Here is a 21,382-nt window from a genome sequence, read left to right on the forward strand (position 1 = left end):
GAGGCCACTGGCAGTCTATTCACTGGCCCACTCTCAGTCTGCAGAGCATACTTCTTTTTTGCCCTCAATAAATGTATATCTCCACACCTTTTCTGGGTGTCTTGTCCAATTCTCTGTTGAGGACACCAAGAACCTGGCAATAATTTCCCCAGGACCCAACATCCAGTAACAGGTTTTAGATTCTATAATTTGCCTTAAGGAAGTGGAATTAATTCTCTATGGTGTGTCTAGGAGGCAGGAGGGTTTGAGGAATAAGGGGAGGAGACCGGGGACAGCTGGAGAGACTTTGGTTCTGAGGCTACTTCTGAGGCCTTTCAGTGTCCTACCGGTCAAAGAACACAACAATGTCAAAGCATCAAACTTTAGGGTACCATTTGAGCCCCAGCACTGCTATATGTATTACTCTACTCCTTATGTTATGAATGCAACTTTAACACAGAGTACACGCTCAGTAGATATCTCCTAAATGAAACAATAAATTTCTAGGCATTCTCAAAGAAAAAAAAGGAGACTATGGAGTAGGCTTAACCTGTGGGCTTAGTTCTCCTTGTCCTATGACACTGCCCAGCTATGCCAGGCTTCACTGTTCTATGTGATCATTTCTGCAGAGGACCTTGATTATCTGATTTCAACACTAGCTGAAGTAAAAACTCCAGAGAGATTCCGAGGGAGCAGATGAAGAAAGGGAGAAAACAGACACAAGAAGAAAACTCCAAGAAAAGAAAGAAAATCCAAGAAAGAAAAGAAAATTTGCAAGAACAGAGCGATGAAAATTTGTGGAGGAGGATGGTTGTGCAGTTTTCCACTAATCAAAAACAAAAAGGGACTGCATCTGATCCTCTTGATTTGGGAGAAACTGATGAGCTATATAGCAAGATAAATAAAGGAATAAAGAGCTAATCCACAAGGGAGAAGACAGTTTTATTGCTATCCCACAGATGTCCGTCCTAATATTTTTTTTCCCCCTTTGGGGGAGGGTGGGAAGAGAGGTGGGAGAGCAGCAGTTTAAATGGGGACCTCCTCGGGGCAGTCTGTGTTTGGGAATTAGCGCTGCATTATTTTCCTGGCCCCCACCCCCTTTGTCATTTAGTTGAGAAACATTTGCCCTGGAACAGCGCACAGAGTTTGCATTAGCATCCCTGAGGAGGGAACTCTGACCCCGTAGACTAAGGAAGCTACGAATGGAAAATTCCAAGTTGCTGTACTCTTTTATTTTCATGCTAATGCTTCTGCAGAGAGTATTTAAGGAAACAGATGCGCAAGAATAATAAAGAGCCTAGGAAGAGGAACTCCGGCAACACTGCGGCGCTGTTCCAGCATAATCGCACATGGCTCTGTTCTTGCAGAAGTCCACAGGGGTCAAGGTGAACCACTGGTTTCATTTCATGAAAATGTTGAACTGGCCTTGACCTAAGAGAACCTCTGATCAAATCCAGTCTGGATTAAAAGTTGCGTAAGCTTCATCTGGCTTCCTGCAGGTTACCTCAAAGGCCCGTGAGCATACCCTTCAGCAAAAGCTTTGGGGAATGGTGATTTCCCAGTATCCCCTGCGGATCCACACCTGAGTTGAGGAACACTCACTCTCTCCCAGATCGACCCTCAATGGCCCCCATTGCACCTTTGTCCCCCTAACCACTTCCCCAGTGTTCTGTGCAACAAGAAAAATCTTCTCCTTTTGTCATTAGAATGACCTCATCCTGGGCATAAATCTTCAAATGGTTGACATGTCAGAGAACTACAGTGCAAAGCTAAATCACTCAATATTCAACTCTCCGTGTGCAAACAAAACTTCTACTTTCCTTTGACATGTCTTGCAAAGGACGAGCTAATCAGAAACATAGAATAATCAGTTTGAGCTCTTCCTTTAAGGTTATCTCCCCCTACTCTCCCCAGGCTTATGGCCTGAAATTAGCAAGAACTTCCTCTACTGCCCCCCCCCCCAGTTCTCTTTAACACTCCACAATGACCCAGAGAAAGGTGCTTTCAACTTAGTACTCACCATCAAACAAGGCTACCTCCAAATCTTTCTAACTTCATTGATCTCTCCTGTTAAATACACCTATCAGGAGGCCTTTCAGGAGGCCATTGTTTTGGGCGAAGCTCCAATACAAAGGCCCAACAGACCAGACTAATAATCCACATGGTGTCCCTCCTTCTACAACCCTACCAAATGAAACTAAGTTGTTACTCAGCCTTGCTAGAAATCAGGAGAAAGGGAAGAGCCAGTCTTCCAAACAAGTCAGTTTCAACTGACATGACAATAATACAATTCCATCTGCTTTAACCCTTACAGAAAGTAATCTGATATTAACTAATCAGTTATTTTTCTATTGTTCTGTCTCCACCTCAGAAGAAAGGTGACTCTGAAATTATTGGTTGTTTTTTGGTCCTTTTTCCACTCTCTTGAGCCCTTTTATCTACAGGATGAACCTCTTCTGCTCAGCTCACTGGGACACTTATTCTCTTTTATGGAGTGAAGTATCATCGGCTCTAGAATCACAAGTAAAGGTGATTTAGATATTTTACATTAATTCATTGCAATCTGGTCTCTAACATCCTCTTCTTTGCATTCTTTTGTCACCAGCTAGACTGTAGGATTCCTGAAGGCAGAACCTCCAGGCTCTCCTGCATCTCTGATGTCCCCTGGTGATGGCCTGTGTGTGTGAGCAGCGCTCCTGAAAACCACTGGAGAATGGCTGATGGCAGAAGCAGAAAGAGGCCCCTGCAGTGACCTGAAGCATATGGAATTCTGAGTAAGGGAAATGAAAAGCCCAAAAATCCCAATACCACACCCTGTATAAAGTGCACACATCCCAACAAATCCAAGATTATTGGAAATGTAATGGCCCTCTCCCTCAACCAGCCTCCAACCAAAAAAATTTCATTAGAATGGATGCAAAAAAAAAAAAACCCAGGCAGTAAATATTAATGGCTGGGCGGGGGGAGCTGGAGGACCCAGGCTGCACGGAGCAGGTGTTCACCTCCCTCAATTTCAATCCATTCGCAGCCAACGACGTCATCATTTGGCCTTCTTGAGCTCACCGACAGGCCATTTTTCATGATTTTACCATTTCTGGCCAAATGCAAAGTTTTTAATTAAATGTACCACATGATTCCAGATGTTTGTTTATTTGTTCCAAAAAAAAGGTTATAAAATCGCTACATGAGGCAAAAGCTAGGGCAGAGCGGTGAAATTTTCTAGATGGGACAGAGACACAAAATGAGGGGGGAGGACGGAGGCTGGGGAGTTACTGCTGGGTACAACTCTCAGCAGAACAATCTCGACCCAAAGAGCTGGTTTCCAATAGCTTTTCTTCCAAAAGCCTGAGGGTCAACAATAAAACACACTAAGCACTTGTTAAGTTTTCAAAAGAATGTAGCCTATCTTTAAGCCAAAGCCCAGAATGAGAACACATTTTTGTGGCTGCTTTGCCTGCTTGTTGTTTGTTTGTTCTTGTTGCCACAAGCTCCACTACATTGACTGCACCAGCCTTCCATTTAATAGGGCAGATGATAGCTCATGCATGAATGACAAGGAGAAGTCTGCAATGGGAGGGTCCACAAGAGGGGGCCCAAGCAGAGACCACAGCTTCCCACGCACCAGGCTGGCTTCCTTCCGGCTTTCTGCTTCTTGGTGTCTCTCTATCCCAAGATACAATCGGTCTTTCAGTCTATTGTGCTTGCTAGGAATATTTCTCAGATCCTTTCTCTTGTTCTCTGTACCCCCACCCAGACAGCCACTTCAGATGAAGATCACTGAAAGCTGGATTATGTCAACTTTGTCCTAATTGATTCTGGGCTCTACCTATTGGTTGCAAAAGCCAACATCAGAAGTTCCCTGGAGAATATAGTATGGAAAAACACTGTCTGTCCATTTGCTCGAATGCCTGAGACCCGGTGAGCAAAATCAGTGGCAACCCCAGGCAACAACCCCATAGTGGCCATGAGGTCCCCATTACAAGAGCCCCCTCCTGGTCTACTGGCAGTATCCTGGCCCCAGCTGTCTGCCCCATCTGTTATCAAGTGGCTTCCTAAATTATCTTTGCTAGAAACCTGCTCTGTGGAAGCACTACAGTCTATAGACACAAAAGTTTGGTGTCAACAAATCTAAAACTTTTAGAACTGGAACAAATTCCCTTCAACAGTATCTTATAGGTGCCCCTGGGAATCCCGGTTCTTTTTATTTCCAATCCTCCCTGCATACTATTTGTGATCAATAATCCTATAACACACTTTTAAGTCAGATATTAATCCTTCTGGCTTTCCAAAGTATGAAAACTACCTGCCAAAATATGGAACCGTTCTACATACGGAACTTCCTTTAATATCTTCTCAAAACTGGGTCCTTTCTCTCATTGGTTCTGCTTGGCCTTATCCCTGTGTTTTTTCTTTTTTCTGTTTCCCTTTTTTTGGAGGCCCTTTTTTCCTCCCATCTCCCCTTGCTCAACAGATTCTTCAAAGATCAAGACCAACATCTTCCAAACAGCCAGCTAGATCATCTTCATTAATTCCCTTCTAAATATTGGTTGTACATACGTACATCTTCTGCTAAATAGTGTAACCCTTAATCATAGATAATATCTTATTAGATTAGCATTACATCATTTGTAGGACTTCCTCATTTGAACTATCAATTCCTGGGAGGGGGAGATGATACTCCCTATTTCTGAATTCTCCACAAATCCTAAAATATTTTGTACACAGTAGGCACTAAACAAAGACATGCTGGAAGAACCCTGAAATGGTTGTGCTCAAAGGAATCCTTGTAATTTCAGGAGTCATATTTGACCAAATCCCTGTTCTTTCCTGCAATTAAAGGGATAAGAATCAGCCCATGTTCTTGAAAACACATTTAAAATTTTCCACCCTGTAACTTTAGGGTTCCAATTTTTTTAAGGTAGAGAAAGTGTGTTTTACCATCATTTTTATTTGGACTCTGTGTGAGGAGAAAGGTTATCTTTCTGACCTTTCATTTTACAGAAGCAAGGTTTGTCTAGGGGCTTAAGAGGAGCAGGGAGTGGAGTCCATTTTTTTCACTCCTTGCTTTGCTTTGGGGACAGAAAACCCAGGTTTGCAGCCCTTCTGTGTCCATGTGTATACTACAGTTCTGCCCAAAGAACAGAAATAAAATAACACTGAAAACTGCAAATGAAAAGTTATCCTTGGAGAAAAAGGATAGGAAATAGACTCCTATGGATTTCAAATGCTTAAAAGAGGTTGCTTAAATTTCCTGGCTGGAGTCCATGCCAGTCTTGGTAATAGTCTAACAGATTCATCCATCTTCAGATTCCACTTGGCTTGCTCTTCCATCATTGCCGTGCTCCCAGACAGCGGGCTCACATGTGCACATCTATCTAGATACATGCAGAAGTTTTAATCTACACTACCTTCCATTCCAATCCGCCCGGCCCAGCTCCGTGCAGAGTGAAGCTATTGACCCCGCAAAGTAGCAGTGAGATGAATTTGATGACCCAGGCTAGAGTTTTTAAACCATTTCAGCAAGGTCTAGAATCAAAGGAAAGTACAATTTATTCAGCACTTAGTAAAGTCCTTTTACTTGGGAACAGAGCGCACACACTGAAAATAGACTCCCACTGCCACACAGATAAAATAAACCTGTCAACCACGACTGTCAAATCACTAGTCACCTCGATTGAATAAAGGAAACTTGAGCATCTCTCAGCATCTGAGAATTCCACCAAGATTATAAACCCATAAAAGCATTATGAGGGAGAGAAAACGAAAGTAATAGGTTCTGTTGAAAATGTCATCAGAGGAAATCATTTTACATAATTAGAAAACGCTAATAATAGTTCTGCACAAGAAACCAACATACTCTTCCCCTGCAAAGCCAGGGCAAAGAGTGGCATGAATTATGAAAGACAAGCCAAGGCCATGTTCTTATTTGACAACCCCTCCAACACACACACACACACACTCACTCACTCCTCAAAAACAGGTCTTTGTGGCAAGGAGTTTTTTCTCCCTTTCTTCCCTGTTTTTGATGGTGGCGGTTTATCCAGTTTTCACAACCCTTCTCATGGAGGAATCTTGGACCTGCTATGCTTTTATGAATTAGTGTCAATTTTTAATTTTTTGTTTTAGATTTTTGGTCCTGAGGGCCAAACCCAGGGTATCATATCTGCCAGGCAACAGTGCTATTTTTTTTTAGAAATCATTCGATCATTAGCTCACAGGAGATTGCTTGCATCACTCCCTTGAATATTTAAATATTCTGGATCAAAGAGGTAATGTATAAACAGGATACTTTAGTCATAGACTCTGATCTTAGGTGAGATCTTCCTGCTGAAAGCACCAGAACCATCAAACTGTGCAGTCCACCTTTTTTACATGACCAGGTGACCTAACAAGTAGTAGGCTACAAGGCTCCTTGATGCTGAACCATTAAGAGATACTAAATAAATGCTTCTCTATTTTCCTTGATTCCTTGCTATTTGTCTGTGTAGATTTTGTTTATAACAATCAAATCTACTTAGCTTTCACACTGTCTGTGGTGTGACATGAAAAGATGGGATAAATTTTTTAAAAATAAAAACATTATCTGGAAGACACAGATTACCTCCAAATCCTCTAAGTCCCAAACAAATTGTGGGGAAGAAGTCAGGTATCTAGCAGCCTTCTCTTGAGCCCTCCTGAAAGTACTCTACTCTGCCTGTTGGCATGGAGTTTTCCTGGCCAACACTGCCCCACCTTCCCAACCCTCTTTGTCTGCTGACCACTTTTTCACAATATCCATTTAATTTTTCTCTTACTCATTTCACTTGGGCAGACTTAATCAGCTGAAGCAAAAAAACTCTGTATTTACAGCTTCAGTGAAAATATATTTTATGATATCTCAGGCTATATTTTTTAATAAAAATTTAAAAAACACCCACAGTTTTTCTCTCTGTCTTTATTTATTTATTTATTCATTCATTCATTCATTCATTCATTCATTCATTTATTTTCTGGATGGCACTTATTGACCTGCTTTGTGGAGAGATACAGAAAAATCAATTGCTAAGCATAAAATGCAACTCACATTAAGGAAACTGCAAACAATAACTAATTATGAGAAGTTGCCATGTAAATTACTCTGTGACAGTCCCAGCAATCAATTTCAAACACGAGTACACCAAGCTCCTGGTTGGAGAGGAAGATGAATGTCCCAAAACTGTGTCCATAACATAATGGCAAGATTGCCAGCAACAATCAAAGTAGGATGGCTGTCGTCTCCAAGCAAGCTAGAGAAATTTGCCGAACAGATTTTCTCTTCATCTTCTGCTTTCTTCCTTTTGTACATTTAAAGTTCAATGCTTAATATGGAAAGTTAAGACTGGCACATCTTTAAGACTGTATAAGCATGGGGGCGTGTGAAATTCAGGGATATTCACTAAGTTTCAATTAAGTTTTAATATGTTTATGTGGGAATCAATGGAATGGGATCCTCAGTATGACAGCTGTTGGTGAGGTAGGATTATGGGAGAGGTAGCAGCTTCCCTGTTATCACCTCTCCACCAATCTTCTCTAAGGTCTTCTTTGGGAAACTATTTCCCAGAGTTCCCTCCAGGCCATCGATCTAGTTTAGTGCCCTCCAAAAAGAAGCACTGGAATATTATTTGTAAATCTGGCTGGAAGGGAAACAAGGGCAATGCACAGATTGCTGCAATGTGGGAACTTCTTGAGGGTCACATGCTTGTCTAGGGCTTCAGGTTGAGAAGAACAGTAGAATAATTCCACAGTGTCCCTGAAATATGATGAAACTTTCTGGCAAGTTCTTGAGTGCCACTACCCTCTGTGTTGGTGAGAATACTATACCTTATATCCCAAGCTCTGGATACTTACCCTGATGTTGAACAATTCCAGGTAATTCCTCTTACTGTACTTTTTCTCCTTTTCCCTCCAGCACAATGTAACTATTGTCCCTAACTATACTTAATTCGTATGTCCTTTCAGCTTTCAGGTGGACCTTCCTAAATCCACAGCTACACTCCAGCCCCTATTTTTCTAAGAATCCAGCCCTCTCTTTGAGAGTATCTGCTCCAGGGAAATAATTCCATCAGTTGCACCAATTCATCTTTTTCCCTTCTCTACCATCAAAATACCAAAGTTTAAAAAGTGTGACATTAAAGTAATTATCAACCTGAAGGTTACGCTTTGTGGCTGAATGTTCTTTGGCAATGAATCAATAGGCATAGCCTCGTCCTGGATGGGTTGAGTTTTTGAAAGCAACAGAGTTAAAACTGAGATGCAGAGTTTAGCCCTTCCGTTTACTGTGCTCACCCTTAAAGAAAGATGGGGATCCTGTCTCACATGCAACCAAATCACCACTGAGGAATCTAAAGGTACTCTCCCAGGGGTTTTCATGACTGCTTCCTTTTTCTGAACGAGTACCATGTTGTTCAGGTTTCTGTGACTGTAACAAATACCTGAGACAACCACCTTAGAAAGAGAAGATGCTTGTTCTGGCTCACAGTTTGGGAGATTTCAGTCCATTGTAGCTCAGCTCAATACTTTTGGGCTTGAGTGAGGCAGCACATCACAGCTGGGCCATGTATGAAGGGAACACTCAATCTGTGGCCAGGAAAGGAAGAGGACAGGCTGCATCCTCCTATCTGTTCCAAGGGCATGGATCTAATAACTTTAGGACTTTCCACTAGGAAAGTCTTGGATCTAATAACTTTAAGATGGATCTAATAACTTTAAGACTTTCCCTACCTTTGAAAGATCCACCATCTTGCAACAGTCCCATGAACTACACCTCCAACATATGGGATATGTGGGGCAATGATCTAAACCATAGCAAGCGCACATTGAGCTTCAAATAAGTAGGAGGCCCTCCCAGGCACCATGAATATGGTTGTGAACAGATAAATATAATCTTTCCCATTCTGCTTAAACAGTTATGCCGTGTCTCAGAAGACAGTCCAGGAATATGGATAAGTGATCTAATATGAATGTGTAAGGTAGATCAGAAGTGTCCACCTTGGAGCTGTGATATTCAAGCTGATACCTGTAGTATGAGCAGGAATGAGTGATGGGAAAGAAGAGCTAGACTTCGTATCAGCTCTCATCAGCTTTTATCTATGAGGGCTTTAAGATATATAAACCTGGACTCTATCACACAAAGCAGAATAAGAACAATCACACTGAGGAGGTAGAAAAAAATATAAATACCCTCAAAAGGAGCAAAAACCAATACAGCTCAGATCAGGATAAGTTTCCTTCAGGAAGCAGAAAATTCTAGATGTGAGTTTGCCTGTGATGTATGGAATACCTGAAAGTACAAATGGAAAAACTGAGCCCTTTGATTCCTGATCATTATCCTAAGCCCTTGCATTTGAATCTATAGTACTCAGGACATGAATCTTGGGCTTATCACATTCGACACTGGAAGTTACATAGAAGGACAAAGGAAAAACATGATGGGATAGAAAAATAGCAATTTGCACATGAACTACTGCCCACCAGTTTTTATAGTTGTTGGTGCGGAAGGAAAAGAGATTGGGAACTAGGTGAATCAAAAATTATTTTCAAGTAGAAGTCCCAGTTAAGACTTTATATATCAGGTTTCAGCTTTCCTGGAGGGTTGTACATGGGAGAATTGATGTCACCTGCCTTCACACCCTGAGACACCTTCTGTCCCTTTCTGCAGAAATGTTTGCAAGCTGTTTCCATGAAGGTATTAACAAATGGCATCCATGTAGTTTAGTGATTTATACAATCATAAGCTAGGAATAATTTCCTTAAATATGAAAAGCAGCATGGAGTTAGGTGCTCTCATTCTGAGTACCAAGAAATGGCTTCCCCCATTTGGTATCTGATTCATGCCAAGGTGAAATGTGTTAGTCTCATCTTTTTCCTTCATAGATGATTCTAACCATAAACTAGGTTTAATGATCTTCTTTGGTTCTTTAATTGTCTGCTCATAATCACAGCTTCAGAAAACATTGTTTCACGGTGCAGACCTATTTTTTTCAACACCCAAATCCTTAGTGCTGACTAGGCAATCAATAAGTGAAACAGTTGTGGAAATATTTTATGTCTGCCACTGGCTCCTTTCAAAAACATTCTTCCATTTTTCCCATTTGTGGGTTTGTTTGTTTTTTTGTACCAGGAATCGAACTCAGGACCTTGTGCTTGCCAGGCAGGCACTGTGCCCCTGAGCCAAATCCCCAGCCCTTTCCCATTTATGCTGAACCCTGATGTTCAAGAGTACCAAGAGCACCAATTTGCACTTTATCTTAGGCATCTTTTTCGTATTAAAACTATAACACAAAATACCTTAAAAATGTATGGTCTTTTTTTTTTTTTTTTTGCCCCTTTAAGGCTCAGATTTCTGATATTACTATTAAAATGGTACTTGATAAGTGTCCTATTGCTACAAATTCTCATTCATTTATCACATCCTCCCCTTGTGAAATCTCAACTTCTGGCCAGATAAACTTCTATAAGTAGACTTGAGATTTGTGAGGCCTCAGGTCCTAAGCAAGATAGTCAATAGACTAGGAAGTAAAATTATTCTTATCCAAATATAAGAAGTCAGGAAATCAACTCACAAAGATATGATGCTAATGTAAGAATTAATGTGTTGCTCCTGGGGGAATTCCCACAAAGCAGTCCATAAAGGGACATGGAGACCCTCATGATGAGGACATTCAGTGATGGAGACCTATTCATGCCCCCTCTCAACACAGCATACTGGCAGCATGCTTCTTCCATTTGACTCTGAGAAAAACTGATTTTTTTCAAAATTGACACTTAGTGAAGGGAGCTACAAGTGAATTCTAATTACGCTAAAGAATGTTTAAAGGTAGAAAAGTTCTATTGATGCCCAAATATCAAATGGGCATCACAAGTTCAATCACAGACACCTGGAATCTTGCATTACTCTCTCATCTTTATGAGACAAAGCCTGTCAGTCATCTCTGAGGTCCAGTTCCGCCATTTTTCTGGGTACCTCTTCAGTCTTACCTACCCATGCAGTGGAGCTGGGATGATAATACTGTGGCAGTCCTTATTCAGTGTCTCCTCATGGTCAAAGGGAATTTTCTTCCAAAGGAAAGAACACTTAGAATCTGTGATGCCCTCAATCCAAAGCTGTTTTTACTTAACCTCGGAAGAGTCACACAGTTCCAAATATATCCAGCATACAACAGGGTAAACAAATTATACCACATGACCTGCTCTTACCTTTGACAACTTCAACTCAGGCAGTTACATAGACCCAGCCTAACCAAGGAGCCAGGAATAAGGCATTTTCAAAGGACATTCCTTGTCAGTATTCTGCCTGCTCTTGAAACTGAAGACCAGAGAAATGGCAACAGGAATTCAGGGTTTGGAAGAACTGGGTCAACCAAATTAATGTGTCGAGGACCAGAGAATTCAGCCAAAACTACACATGGATTCTCTCTAATGTTACCAAGCAAACTGAAATTCCTTTGAGCTGTAACACAGAGTGTATTCATTTTGAAAATACAGAGTTCAGCTATTATATTCCCAAACGATCATATTTTTACAAATATTAGCGACTTTCCCAATTTCTTCCCATAATTATTCCTGGAGGGGATGATCTCCTTAGTAATTTTTCTGTATTATAACTCTTTTTTTAAAGAAAAAAATCACAAATTATATTATACAGTGGATTTATAGGCCTCCCATTAGATTGCTACTACATTCTGGTTAATATGGGTGAAAATCAGTAGGTTTGATGGTGTGGTTTTCTCATCAAGGACTTAAAAAGCACTCTGTTCCTTCTAAAGGGCCCAGCGAGCAGCAGGGAGCCCAGAGCACTGTGTGCAGCGTCGCTCCCACGACCACTGAGAGCAAGAAAAGCTGAATTCTCACCTCGGTGACTGGTGAGCTCTCTGGAAGCAGAAGGCAGAGGTGTGTACTGGTGCTCCTGAGAGGCATCAACGTCCCCACTGGAAGGCTGCATGAGAAAAGCAAATGTCAGCAGAAGCAACACCAAATGCTAAATACCCTTGTTGACCAAAAATGTCTCCCTGGGATCTGAGCCTGGAGAAAACATTACCCACAGAGACTCTTCTTCAGAAGCCAGAGCTGTCTTTGGGGGGATATATTTGTGGTAAGCACAGGGGAGGATACAGAGCTTTGAGGGGCCTCAGCCCAAGGGAATGGCTCTCTGACATGGAGCGGTCTGCTTTTGTGCAGAACTGAAAGGAGATGGAGGAGGAAGAGAAGGAAGGCAGGAAATGGAGCAGACTTTGGGGTCTCTATCAGAGGCCCTCTCCCAGTAATTCCCACAAAGCAAATGCTGTCTGTGAGCAGATTTCTATGGAAACTAATGGAGGGGCTAAGCTCTGCCCCAGGGTGGGTAAGGAAAACCAGGGCTTACAGGGCACGGTGGCATGGAGTCAGAAGGAAGTCAGAACAGCAAGACTTTGCAGCATGAAATTGCTGAAGGAAAGGGCATAAATTGTCACCAGTTGTGCAACTGAACTTCTGGCTAAGTGAACAGGAGCATTGAGAAATCCATCTGAAACTTGGATTTGTGCAAAGGCTTAGAACCAGAGTGTTTTGGCTTTCTTATTTTTTGGACTCTGAAATATCTGTATATACATAATGAGATACATGGGGATGGTACTTAAGCCTGAACATAAAACGTACTCATGTTTCCTATACAAGTTTTTCACAAGCCTGAAGGTATTTTATACAATATTTATAGTGTGCCTGCATTTTGACGATAACACATCGCATGAAGTTAGACATGGAATTTTCCACTTGTGGCATCATGTGGGCACTGTTGGACCATGTTGGATTTGGGATTTTCAGATTGGGGGTGCTCAATTTGTATAGTGTGTATCAACAAAACATTGTCGTTCCAAGGTTTTAACAGAAAAGGATGACACTGTTTTACTGTACACAAACATCTCTTTAACTGCAGAACTGTGTGTGGTATGGCCCAGGACGTTAATTCTCTTTCTTGCACAATATGTTCTTGTGGGGTACAGCAGAAAAAAAAAAAAAAATTGCACTGTTGGATTGCTGGTAAGGTAGTACCAATAACCAGTAAGTCTCATTCAGAGCATGCGTGCTTATAGCAAGAAGTATCACCACTGCAATACTTAACTGAGACTTCTAAATGAAATGCAACCTCTTTTTAATATCCAAAAAGAACATCTGCTAGGATCAGAATCCTAAGCTTACAACCTTTCTAGGCTCCATGAGAAAGTAAATTTCATTAATGCTACATTTTTCTTTCGGAATAGGAAATGCGTTCTATGGGATATATTTGCCCTGCTAGAAACAAGCCTTTTCTCCAAAGAGATTACCTACATTATGGGAATCAAAGCTAAGTAGGAGATTAGACCTACTAGCTGGAAAAATCCTTTAAACTTCATTTCTGACATTTGAGATGTTTGATTAAGCAGCTTTCAGTGGAGACTTAGAGAAAGGATTCTGAAGGGACTGAAACCAGCAACTCTGTCCCTAGGTAGAAACAGATTTTGAGGGAGCATTTCTTCACTCCAGCTCAAAGGCAAATATAAGGCAAATATATGGTATTTAAAGTTTGATCCAAGGGCATGGGCTCCAAAAGGATAAAAGCTCAGTCACCAAGAAAAATGTTTTTAAAAGTAGATAGGAATTGTTATATTTATCATTAGATATTGAGGGAGCTGCAAGAACATGGAAGAGCCAGAAATTGGATGAAAATTCAAATACTATAGTCACCACTGTCTCTCTGCTTGGTACTGAAGACCTTCAGTAATCTCTCTATGATGAAGGAAACACAATAAATATGACACTGTCTCAGTGCTCGAAGCAGGACACTTGGTGTTGTGAACAAGGACCGTCACAGATATACTATTCTTTCTCCGTGTATTCCTGCTCTACCTCATCCTTGAAAAGCGAACCTAAAATCCAGTATGCAATATTGTGGTGTTCCTTAGTGCTTTTAATGTCTATTTGGGCTACTGATGATTTAATGACAGCTTTTCCTAAAATTACTGGAAGAAACACTACCTTTTCTCAAATACCTCTGATTGTGCAAAACATTACAGTTCTGTAACTAAGAGTAGAGAACTGGTTTTGTTTCCAAGTGTAGGCAAAACAAAAATGGTGTGGCTTGAGTTGTCTTGTAGTCATCATTCCAAGCCCAGGAACTTAATTACTTTTCTGTCCATATAAACTCTAAGTCACAGAAAAGAACTAGGAAAGGGGCAATTTTGCAAACTATGCCTTTTGGTGGGACTTGTATGGCTCAATGTTTAGGAAAACAACTACAAATGAAGATTTCTTGACTTGGCTTTTATCAAAAAGAAGCCCATTTGATCTTGTTTCTAATATTATGCTTATGAGCACGACTCAGAGAAGCACAATTATGATGTGAAAGTGGTGGACTAGATGCCTTAAATTTGTACACTGTCTGCTAAAGAATAAAGAACTCACCCTGAAATAGAAGCAGGATCCCTACAGTATTTTGAATATAAGATAATAGAAGCATCAGCAGAAAAATCTCCATAATGGTTTCTTTTTCCTAAATTAGGAAGAGATACCTAAAATAAGAAAAAGGAAATTTGGGCAAATCTGAATCTTCAGGACTATAAAGATTTTTTCCAGTCTTTAAATCCTTGCCAATTTCCCTACTGCCCGTGGCAAGGAGTTGTACTTTTACATTTTATTTTTATCTCCTGTTAGAAGACATTTGCCACATCTATAATAAAATAGTAGGATCCAGGATATGTGAATAATGTCCCAAAGTCAATAGAAAATGTAATAGATAAAATAAAGGCAATGTCAGGAATTTCAACGAAGAGAAAACCGTAAGTCAGGAAACATAGGAAAAGTTGTTCAAATGTGATAGTATTAAAAGCAATAGAAATTAAAATGAGGTATAATATTTCCACCCATCATACTGGCAAACTGTTAAGTCTCATAATAGTAAGTGCTGGGGGGATTCAGGGAAGTGAAAGTGTTACCTTCTCATCCCTTGCCAGCGGGAACATGCATTGGTTCGACTACCTTGGAGAGTAATTTAGCAGCACCTCATAAAATTGAAAATTGGTGCAGCAATTTCATTTAAAATATATATACTATGGAAAATTTCATACAGGTCTGCAAGTTGAGACATAAAACAATGTTTATTGCAGCATTATTTATAACAGAAAAAACTGGAAATAACTTGTGTCTGTCAATGAGGAAAATGGATAAATAAAAAGCCATCTATTCGTATGACAGAATAATATTTAGCATTTAAGAGCAATAAACCTGATTTATATTTCTCAATTTGAATAGGTCTAAAAATTTATACAGAGAGAAAATACAAGTTGCCAAATTATAAATGTACAGCAATACTATTTGTGTAAAACATAGTTCTTTGATTTCATATATGTATGGATACATGTTAAAATAATCAAAGAAATGACCTAAATTTATTTTCAAAAACATCTTTGCCAGGGGCAGTGTGATAGGACTGGGGCTAACAGGATGTGAGGGATTGTCAGTTTTATAAGTGATGATGATTTCTTTCACTCAAGGGACGGATGTGATGAAAAATGTCAAAATATTAAAAACTACACATTTTGGATGGCAGCTATATGGATCCATAATTTTTTTCACTTTTCTACATCCTGGAAATTTCTTGAAATTAACCATGAAAATTGAAAAAGCAGCGTCTCTCCTTACATCTCTGATCCCTGCAGTCCTATATGGATATGAGTCCATAATAAGAGGAAATTTCCTCTAACAGTTCCCTAGTCCTTGCATAGCGTGGACTAACGCCATTGCTGGTTGGATTTTGGTGATGAAAGTATCTCATTTCTGTTTCTTCTAAAGCTACTGAGTGTGACCCATGCAACAGAAAAAGCTGATAATGGGTAAATATGCGTCTGCCGAATGCCAAGACTTGAAGTATTCATCCCATCCTCATAAGTCCTTGTGCTGAGGATCTGCCAAAGTATACTGAAGGCTCCTTGATGCTTCTCCCATTCACAATTGGAGAATTGCTAATAATTTTTTAAACTCCCATCAATCACAGTAATAGTCCCTAATATACTGCACTCTGCAATTTCCATAATGCAGGGAGGAAGGGAGAACTTTGGCAACCCAGCTGGAAAAGATTCAATGAAAGTACAGTGCATTCTATGAGAGAGTTGCAGAATGAGAACCTCACTTAGCAATCACAGAAAACGAACTTCCTCAGATAAATGTCTAAAGTCCAAGGCTCTTCTCCATGGGTGCAAGCCATGAAAACTGCAGTCCGGGGGATATTTGTGAACATCGTGGATTCATGAAAGGAACACGATACAGACCACAGGAAGAGAGAGCTGGCGGGCTTCACAACAAGAAGAGAGCAGCTACAAAGTTGTTTAATAGCCATAAATCTTCCACTATTTTTCACAAAATACCATCTAAGACCACAGCTCCACAACTCATTCCCCATCACTCAGCTCAAGTGGAACACTTTGGCATGCTCACTCACCCTTAAATCATACACTGCATAAAGTGATCCAGGGCCTGGGAAATTTGTCAGCCTCTTTCAAGTAAAAGCAATCTTCACTTTTCATCACAATTCATTCCCTGAAACCATGGCATCAAGCTGACTCTTCTAAAAACATTTATTTTTTCTCTCAGAAGAAAACACATCACTCATTTAGTTATCAAGTATTTAGTAACCACCTAGGACATGCCAGGCCCTGTACTGAGAATATCAACACAGAGAAAATAAGGACCTGGTTGCATCCTGGATGCACCAAAAAATAATAATCAGACAATGATTAATATTGATCATAGAGGGTCATCAAACTATGACATTAATGTCATATTCTGAGTCGACACAGAATGTTGTCCCAGCCCTCTATTTTGACATCATAACAATAATTACATCATTACTTGCTGCTCATTCATACTAATGGAAGTTTTTAGAATTAGCTACATAATCTGCTGAAATCAACTATATTATTAAGCCTCACACCCAACTTATTGCAAAACTACAAGAAGTCCATACATGCTTATTGAACAATGACACCCCAAAAATCTTTTTCAAGTCAAAGATAAAGCTATATACTCATCACTATGATTCAACCCAAAAATGTGAGCCCTGTTGCCAGAATCAGAGCAGAAAAATTTGTCTGGCCTGAAGGATAACGTTAGAGAAGGTAAGAATCAGGGTGAAGCCGGAGACTTCCAGTCCTACTCCACACAGAGGTACCATGACTTTCGCTGTGAAGCAAGACAGCAAGTGTCAGTGACAGATGGATTGGGATGGGAATGTTACGCAGGTCCAGCTTGTCCAGAGACAGATGCCAAGAAACTGAGAGGGGAATAACTAAAAAACAAGGTGGAGGTGAGGGTGAATCTATAACCAAGAGATAGGGAAAGATCTGAATGGGGAAGAGGTGATAACGGATAGCTGCACATATCAGCAGAGTGAGGGTGATGGGGGAAATTCAAGTCAGAAGTCATTCAGAGAAGATGCAGGTTGGGATAAGAAAGCCCTTGGAAGACTTTGCACTTGTTTGTATCTGATCTACAGGGGGCCCGATTCTACCAGTGCCCAATCTGGCATGTGGCTCAGCGTAGCTGTTCACAAATATTTATGCAGGGAGGGAGGAACAGACAAAAAGAATGAGGAAAGGGGAAAAAGGAAGGAAGAACTCTAGCTTGGGCACTTTATGGGCTACTACTTGAGCAATCAAATCATATACTGTAAGAGTTACCAAAAAAGACTTTACAAATCATTCAGAGAAGTAACTTCCAAAATATATTTAGCTGGTACTTACAGGATGGAATAAAAATGAAAACAATCTAAATATTGGATATTATTGAAATTTCAAATTTTCTTATGGCAATCAAATAAAACTTTTAAGTATCAGCACAAGAGACATGTAGCACAATATTAAATGAATATAGTAAGTATTAAAACCACATGCTATGGTTTTACTATGTAAAAATTATAATCAATAGAAGTTAATAAAGATCAAAAGATGTTTCTTAGCTGTGTGATATGATTTTTTTTTTTTTAATCTTTTTGAGACAGGATCTCGCTATGCAGTTCAGGCTGGCCTTGAGCTCACTTTGTAGCCCAGGCTGGCCTCAAAATGGCAATGATCCTCCAGCCTCAGCCTCCTGAGTGCTGGGATTACAGATGTGAGCCCCTATGCCCAGTTTGAGGTGGTATGATTTCTTAAACTTTAATGTAGTACTACTTCTTGCAATTTAAAATATTTAGAGCTTTGTACCAATGCTGATAAGAAACAACTGACAGTCCCTGAAGCATCTCTCAAATCAGAGATTGAAGAGAGGTGGGAGAGGAGGGAGGAACACTAGGAGCTATGGAGGAAAGAGAAAATTGGAAAGAAAAGGGCTCAGCTGTGAGATAGGAGTCAGTAGTTCTTCAGTCTATACTAAGTGTTAATGGTTTTCTGATGTACACCGTACGTCCTGCTATTATACTCATTTGAAAAATGAAAAGAAACCTGAGCTATAGAAAAGATAAATAACAAACCCAAGCCTATGCAGTTCTGATATCCACAGTATGACTAGAAGCCAGGTTAGCCTGACCCCTAAAGCCCACAGCGGTGGTCGAGAGCCGACGGACCCTCTCTGCACTGTTCCCCCAGGGTGCTGTAACGCCCTCCTACTGACCACTACTCCACTCTGCCACGCATCTCTGTCTGCTGCACACTTGTCTGGTCCTTTATGTAGAGCTTCAGACTTCAGGATTTTAGGAGCTGAGTCCTACAATGACAGTGAACACCCTGCAGCACCTACCAAGGCAACTGTTGAAAGCATTGGGAAAAGATTAACGATAAGAAGGAATTTACTAATTATGCACATGGGTAGTTTTTCTAAAGGCAGAACATCCTGTTTAGAAACAACCAACTTTACCCAGAGTATGATGCAGCACAAGTCAGTATTGCTGCTATTTCATTCCTGCTGAGGGTTTAGCTCCCATCCTATGTTCAAACACAGAACATAATCAGTGTCACCTCTTTAACTTCAGGAATGTGCAGGTGTCTCACATCACATTGTCTGAGCATTAGTATGCAGGTGTTTTACATACATCGACCTATTTAGTCCTCAAAAGAACCTTATGATGCAATTACCATTATTATTATTACCATTTCACAGATAAGGCAACTAAAATTTAAAGAGAAGTTATATGACTTATTCAACAACATCCAGTTGGTCTGTGGAAAATTTGAAATTCTGAACAACATAGCTTGATTCCACAACTTGAGAATCTCAACCACTTGAACAAAGTGCTTAGGTTTATTTAGTGTAAAAATGAAGGCAGAGAAGATTTTTGTAGTGAGCTAGGGTTCAATTCATATTAATATGAAACATGTTTTCTGGCCTGGTCTGTGAATAAAAATGTTGGCTTCTTTATTGATAAATATGACAATTATCTATATAATATGGACAGGAGTGTTTCAGGTCTGTTTCCTTCTGGATCATATAATTAGTGATGTACCAGAATTAATGCCTATCAATTCATAAGAATTAATGGTTAAGTTTTCAAAGATTTTGTACATCAGTTGTTAAACATAGACACTAGCTAAAATTAAGTTAAATTGTATGTATCTACAGTTGAATGAATTCTCTTTAAAAATAAAGATAAGCCAGGGTGGTGGCACACGCCTGTAATCCTAGCACTTGGGAGGCTGGGCAGGAGGATCATTACAACTTCAAGACCAGCCTGTGCTACAAAGTGAGCTCAAGGCCAGCCTGAACTGCATAGTGAGATCTTGTCTCAAAAAGACAAAAAAAAAAAAAAAAAGGAAGTAAAGACACTATATTTAAAAACTCGTCACTTCTTAATTACAAAGTTATACCTAAGGTCTTGCTATGGCTCAAGGCTAGGGTGGCTTTAAACTCATTATATATCCAGGCTTCAAACTCAAGATCCTCCTGCTTCAGCCTCTGAATGCTGGTATTATACACATGCAGAATTATACTATTACTAATAGTGTTATAGAATTCAGAATTATACTGTCATTAATGCTTTTGAAATTATTTGATTCTATCATAGCTACATGGTAGAAATACTATACAGTGATATACTATGTCTTCCTAAGTCTTTAGCGACATTGCATTGGTAGCTTGACCTGGGGCATAAGGGAGAGTATTTGCAGCAGAAATTGGCAAATACTACAAAATAGGTTTTGATTCGCCAGCTTGTTGATTTCCTGAACTTAAGTAAATGCTGGGGAAAATATTAATGATTCAGATTAAACTTAATAGGATATTGTGTCTATAGCCATTAGTTGGTAATAGCACAAAGATGATTAAATAATCTGCTAGTATTCAGAACCTGTTACCCAATTCACAAGAACTAGCTCATGGTACTAATAAATAAGTAAAAAATCTGACATCTGTATTAAAGGAAAAAGTACCAACCTGCATTCCTATTGGAAATAGACTTGTCAACTGTGATAGTAGATACTGCTACAAGATATGAGAGTTTTGCCAAAATCACTGAACGTATCTGAGAGAACCAAGTGGCCTTATAGAATTCATAATAAGAGTATTACATAATTAATTTTTATCATTGGTGTTCTACACATCCAAATTCCTATAAATTTATGTACATATAGCGTATGTATACTTTTTTTCATTAACCTGGCTGTTAAACACCTATCAGTAAACCACTATATCATATTAAGGAACATCCAAAAGAATATTTGGCTGGAGACAAAGGGGCTATTTTATGGTTTAGGAATGGAAAGCATAGTAAGAAAAACACTAAGCCATAAAGATTCTGTTCTTGATTTATTAAAAACTTGTATATCATCTTTTCCTCCCAGCTCCCTTTTCTTTGATCCCTTACTGAGCAAGATTTAGAGCCATGGTCCACCTGGCTAGATGATCTTGAGTTTTTTATTTCAGTTATTGAAGCCACACTTCCCTTGACTTAGAAATGATAATGACAATGATCGTCACGATGGTGAGTAGGAAGAAAAGAGCTCAATATAGACCACACTTTGTGTCTAGGACTTTGTCAAACTACTTCCAACAATTAACTTACGTAATCTTTGTAACTGTACCACAAAAACCCCAGATTTGGTTTTATAGATGAGGAAACAGAGGACCCATGAAATTAAGAAATTTACAGAGACCTCTTTAGGGAAAACAAAAGTGGGAAAGCTGCCTCTAGTGGCCACTGTCTTAACTAGTAAGAGGCTATCCTGCCTCTCCACACAATAAAAGTCAAGATTACATAAAGAGACAATGATCTTAGCAATTGCTCATTAAATATTAGCTATGATTTTTTTTTTTACTTCTCTCTTATTTTACCTCTTTAAATAGACTTTAAATTTCTATAAAGGTGGCCAGGCGTGGTGGCACATGCTTAAAATCCCAGCACTCTGGAGGCTGAGGCAGGAGGATTGCCATGAGTTCGAAGCCAGCCTGGGCT

General features: G+C 39.8%; 1 protein-coding gene across 1 annotated transcript in view; it reads right to left on the reverse strand.

Moving 5' to 3' along the window:
- The window catches only part of LOC102024845 (chromosome unknown open reading frame, human C10orf11), a 494,818-nt gene that overhangs the window by 191,717 nt on the left and 281,719 nt on the right, over nucleotides 1-21,382 (reverse strand). Inside the window, exon 7 of the mRNA XM_013516966.1 lies at nucleotides 11,848-11,932. Within this exon, the coding sequence (XP_013372420.1) occupies nucleotides 11,848-11,932 (85 nt within the window). The remainder of the gene's footprint in view (nucleotides 1-11,847; nucleotides 11,933-21,382) is intronic.

The sequence above is a fragment of the Chinchilla lanigera genome, unplaced genomic scaffold (genome assembly GCF_000276665.1).
Source record: "Chinchilla lanigera isolate Chin_1 unplaced genomic scaffold, ChiLan1.0 scaffold00036, whole genome shotgun sequence".
Taxonomy (NCBI): domain Eukaryota; kingdom Metazoa; phylum Chordata; class Mammalia; order Rodentia; family Chinchillidae; genus Chinchilla; species Chinchilla lanigera.